The sequence below is a fragment of the Populus euphratica genome, unplaced genomic scaffold, assembly GCF_000495115.2.
Source record: "Populus euphratica unplaced genomic scaffold, PopEup_1.0 scaffold249.1, whole genome shotgun sequence".
Taxonomy (NCBI): Eukaryota; Viridiplantae; Streptophyta; class Magnoliopsida; order Malpighiales; family Salicaceae; genus Populus; species Populus euphratica.
The window spans coordinates 260,089-265,113 of NW_011500130.1; the positions used below are offsets into that span (position 1 = coordinate 260,089).

A 5,025-nucleotide genomic window follows, 5' to 3' on the forward strand; every position below is an offset into this window, starting at 1 on the left:
AAAGCCTCGAAGTGTTGCGTTGCGGGTGATGAAATACTTCGGCAAGTTGCTTTTCGTCTCTATATCTTTATTAGCAGGGTCCATAATTAAATGGGTAGTCACGTCAATTATACGAGTACTCCAGCGACTATGATACTGCCCTACTGTTTCATCTCCTCAATCCCAACAAGGAATATTCAACAGATAGCTAGGCTGGATCGATCAAGAACAGGTAAGAAATTAACCAAGTACTAAACCAAATATATATATAATCAAACAAGGCAGTAGAGAGAGATTGAGAGGGCAACAAGGTTGACCTGCAGAGAAGCTACGTTTACATAGGAGAGACCAGTTCTAGTTTGGAGAAAACAAGGAATTACAAGGCAACAATTCATCATCAACAGCAGCAGGCAAAATGACTGGTACTGGTGGTGACGGCATGGTCAATGGAACATTGCATAGTTCCTCTGCGGTCATCCACAAGCCGATTGTAAGAATCACAGTTTTGTTTCTGGGAGTTCTTGCTGTTTCTTGCATCGTTTTGTACAAGTCTGCCTACCATTTTGAGTTCCTGCCTGGCTCCTCCTCTGATTCAGATTCACTTTCCATGTTAGACAATCGAACTTCTAAGGTGAGTTTTCCTTTTATAATCCTGTAATGCTTGGATTTACTCCATTAATTTTGTGGGATCTTGTTTACTCTTTTAGTTGGTTGGTTCAATATATTCTTGAAAGTGTTCTTCTTCTTCCTCCTCTTCTTCCTCTTCTTCTTCGTCACCCTTTGGCTTAAAACTTTCAAGAGTTCATGTAGCTATGTTAGCAGCTTGTCTTGAATTCAACAGTAGTCATGAAACCAAGACAGAATTGTCCAAGAACCAAAATCACAAAAATCAAGGCATTAAAGTAGATAATCCAGAGGAAGAGCATGTGTGAGCTTCTTTTTTTCCTGGCTAGCTGAAGTATTTTTAACATTAAAAAATGTTATCATCCATTTTTTGATGTTGAAGTGAACATTACTCAATTATCTGGATTTTTTTCGCAAACTATATTTGAGTCTCCAAATATTTATCAACTTTTCACTCCAGGTCCTTTAGTTTAAGATTCTTCAATACCAACCCATTAGTTTTGAAAAAGTCTCAATCTAGCCCCCCTTAAATGCTCAATAGCTAATCCAATGAAAGCACCTTTCAATTTTCTCCTCCCAACTTCGATGTGATAAATAAATATATTTCGAAACCAGACCATAAAATTAACAGTGAAAAATACAACAAGTGTAGGAGCTAAGATAGAACATTAAGAAAAGTGTAAGGGCTACAACATAGTTTATCCTTCTCTCTGGCTTCCTGCCTAGAAGTCCATAACTCTGCAAACCTTTCTTACAAGTCCGAGGAGAGAAGCACTGGCTTGTTTTCTCAGCCATTGCAGGAGACCCAGTCGTATGTGGGCCCAAGATTGAACATGAAGATAGGGTCATTATTCTTAAAATAATACCAATAAGTTACAATATAAGAGTGATCTTCAAAGAGTTGGTAATTAGTGATCTAATTATCTAGACTATTATTGTAATTAAGATGTTTACAAGGTGGTAATAACGATGTGACTCTCTGGGGTCCATTCATTATTTTTTTTTTTTATGGGACATTCATTGACAAGAAACAATATGAGAAAATAATTTAAAATATTTCTAACGTGGACTTACAATTTTTTACTGCCTGACGTTGATTCGGAAGCACATCATTGAGTTTCTCGAATGTGATTCCGAATCAGCTTGCCATTTCATTGGTGGGTTCTCTTTTGTGGGCCCCATGCCAACCAATCAATGGCGTGGCTTTGGGAATTTTCTTTGGAAATCCAAATTTGATACTCTTAATTTGGGTTATCAACAATAGGTTATGACGAGTTCATTAGTGCTAATCAAGTTGCAATTCATTCACATGACATTTCCAATTTAATACTTTCATAATTATTAAGTGTATTTCACAATTTTTTGTTTTAAATTAATAAAAATACTTGCATCTCTAGTGGTCTTATATTTAAATTAAATTTATTTACGTACTTCATTGCGACCTCTATATAACAAAAATATAGAATGAATAATTTTTTATGGTATTTATTTGTACTTACAACATAAAGAAATAAATATAAAGTGAAAGAGAAACATAAAAGAGAAATTAAAAAAGCAATTATTTTATAAAAAAGAGAATTCTTACCTTAATTAGCAGATATAATTATTTATTTTATTTATCCCGGTAAATAATAAGCAATTACAGCTTTATTAGCTTTAACAGTTGAACACTATTTTACTAACATTTATGCTATGTTTAGAGCAGTTTTAAATTTATTTTATTTTAATTTTTTTATATATTTTTGAATCGTTTTGATGTGCTGATGTTAAAAATAATTTTTTAATATATTTTTAAGTAAAAAATACTTTTAAAAATTTAATATTATACTTTTAAACACCCTCTGTTAATAAAAAAAAAGAAAATAAACCAAAAACATCTAAAATATAAATGAAAGGGGGGGCTGGCAATTGTACAGCTAATTATGCCTAGATCTAGTTTGCATTTAAGTTGCCTTTCATTTATTTTTATCTTGGACGACAGACATGTTGAAGTTTTTGCTTTTAATATATTTTGAAAATGGAGTTCTTTATGTTTTGAAAATATTACAAGAGGAAGGGGAATAGACGACACATCAAACTATTGATCGCTGACAGTGTATGATTGCTGAGTTTACAAGAGACATGGTTTGCTGAGTTGCGCACCATGATATCTAGCACTTGATGGAAGAACTTGTTTATCATCCAATAAAAAATTCAATCAACAAAAAATAGCTAAATGTTTGGTAACTTGATGAGAAATTAATCATCGTGTCTTCATGACCCCTCTTGAGTACTTTTCCGAAGCAGAGGCCATTTTTTTCTTCTTTTGGTTATCATTATCATTGTCTCATCATCTATAAACTTCAAATTTTTGTGGATGCGATTAAGATAGGTACATTTCATGGATTTCCAGGGAAAAAATGAAATGGAATTGGAGAGAATTTTGAAGAACGCATCCACCAAGCATAAAACTGTGATCTTGACAACATTGAATCAAGCATGGGCAGAGCCTGGATCTATATTTGATCTCTTCTTGGAGAGTTTTCAAGTTGGAGACAACACACAAAAACTTGTAAATAACTTGATCATAATATCCTTGGACCAGAAGGCACATGCTCGTTGCGTGGCTATACATCCACATTGCTATGCTCTCAGAACTGAAGGGCTTAATTTCTCAAGTGAAGCATACTTCATGTCTGAAGAATACCTAAAGATGATGTGGAGGAGAATCGAGTTTTTGGGCACTGTTCTTGAGATGGGCTACAGCTTTGTTTTCACGGTATAGACAGGCCTTTTTGGCTTACGTGTGTTCTTCAGATCAACTCCATTTTCCTGCTATCTGACTCCTTTATTCCCCTTTTTCCAGGATGCAGATATTGTGTGGCTTCGAAATCCATTTCCACGGTTCTATCCGAAAGTAGATTTCCAGATAGCATGTGATAACTACTACGGCAACCCTGAAGACAAAAATAATCGACCAAATGGAGGGTTTACCTATGTCAGATCCAATCTTCGGACGATTCAATTCTACAAGTTTTGGTTCCAGTCTAGAGAAACCTATCCTGGCAATCATGATCAAGATGTATTGAATAAGATAAAAAACGATCCTTTCCTCGAGAAGATCAGACTAGAAATGAGGTTTCTAGACACAGCTTACTTTGGTGGTTTTTGTGAACGTAGCAAGGATTTTCACGAAGTTTGTACTATGCATGCAAATTGCTGCTATGGTCTGGAGACTAAAGTTCATGATCTTAAAATTGTGCTTGAAGACTGGAAGAATTTCATGTCGTTGCCTCTTAAGGAAAAAGCATCAGCATCACCCGCCTGGAGAGCTCCTCAAAATTGCAGGTATGGTTTCGGTATCTTCAACCTTTCGGTCTGATTTCCGGCTACTATAAGATATTATCAAAAAATCATCCTACCGATAATCTTTCATACAAAACATGGAGGAAGATAAGTAGCCGTATTCGAGCTCTATTATGATTAATTACTTAAAGAATAACGAAGGGATATATAAAAATTCAATATAATATGCTGCGCAGGCTATGTGTTACCTCTGGTTTTCATGTGTTTGATTGCTGAAGCCAGTTTTTTGACCATTTGCAGGACATAAATCCAGAGGAGTCAGGCTTCCACTTGCATCCTGCATCCTTTGACCTTCCTGATAGATTCTAGAAAACTGATCGTGGTTAACATTCCTGCACATTTCTAAAGCAATTGTGTGAAATCAATGAAGGTGCGAAACTGTTCTTGTTAGAGGATTGCTCTTGATGTCTCTCTAAGAAAAAAGTGATGTATACAGTTTGTAAAACCAAAGATCTAGTTAAAGTGGAAATCTAGAAATTGCAAATAGTTTCCAGTTTCAGTTCAAAAAGTTCTATAGATGATATCACGCCTTACTTGTTCTGAGGTTAGACATCGGACCTCGACTGTTTGTTGGACAAGATGAATCAGCCATGGTTCCACTAATATATTCAAGTACTGTGCGGTTCTGCAGTGCGGCTATTTTTTTACATAAAAAAAACAATATTTTCTGAGCGGTATTTTAAAAAAAATCCACAATTCCACATTATAAAAACAAAATTAAAAAAAATAACTATTCTCAATTCTAAAAATTCAAAAAGGATCACATTCCAAAAATTCACAAGTAAAATCATGCGAACAAGGGTTCAAATCAACAACTCACCAGGTTACCGGGTGGATGATTTTCAAACCATTGATTTTAGCTCTGTTAAGGAGTTTACAAAAGGTATGGAACAATCACCACCCCTTCTTTAAGGTAAGTTGATGAGGCCATAGAAAATTTTTGAAAGGAACTTCGGCTTTTCATGGCTGGGTTGGGTTGATGGATGCTGATCACTAGTTTGATGGACTTGACTAGTGTTGATGTGATTTGTTTTTTTTTTTTTTTAAATCGCCTAAATAACAAGAAATTCTAGATAC

The 5,025-nt window shown here is 34.9% G+C and overlaps 1 protein-coding gene across 1 annotated transcript; it reads left to right on the forward strand.

Annotated features, from left to right (window-relative positions):
* On the forward strand, nucleotides 1-4,438 carry LOC105110372 (uncharacterized protein At4g15970-like). The gene is made up of 4 exons (XM_011005396.1): nucleotides 1-610; nucleotides 2,996-3,361; nucleotides 3,449-3,930; nucleotides 4,189-4,438. The coding sequence occupies exons 1-4, from the start codon at nucleotides 395-397 to the stop codon at nucleotides 4,193-4,195; spliced, it is 1,071 nt and encodes a 356-aa protein (XP_011003698.1). The 5' UTR covers nucleotides 1-394; the 3' UTR covers nucleotides 4,196-4,438.
* Nucleotides 4,439-5,025: the final 587 nt, after the last annotated feature.

What these genes read in the sequence shown, in the direction of transcription:
- LOC105110372 (XM_011005396.1), top strand. Translation starts at nt 395, where the DNA reads ATGACTGGTACTGGTGGTGACGGCATGGTCAATGGAACATTGCATAGT. An exon ending in TAGACAATCGAACTTCTAAG is followed by an intron (nt 611 to 2,995) that starts GTGAGTTTTCCT and finishes ATGGATTTCCAG; the next exon opens with GGAAAAAATGAAATGGAATT. An exon ending in GCTACAGCTTTGTTTTCACG is followed by an intron (nt 3,362 to 3,448) that starts GTATAGACAGGC and finishes CCCTTTTTCCAG; the next exon opens with GATGCAGATATTGTGTGGCT.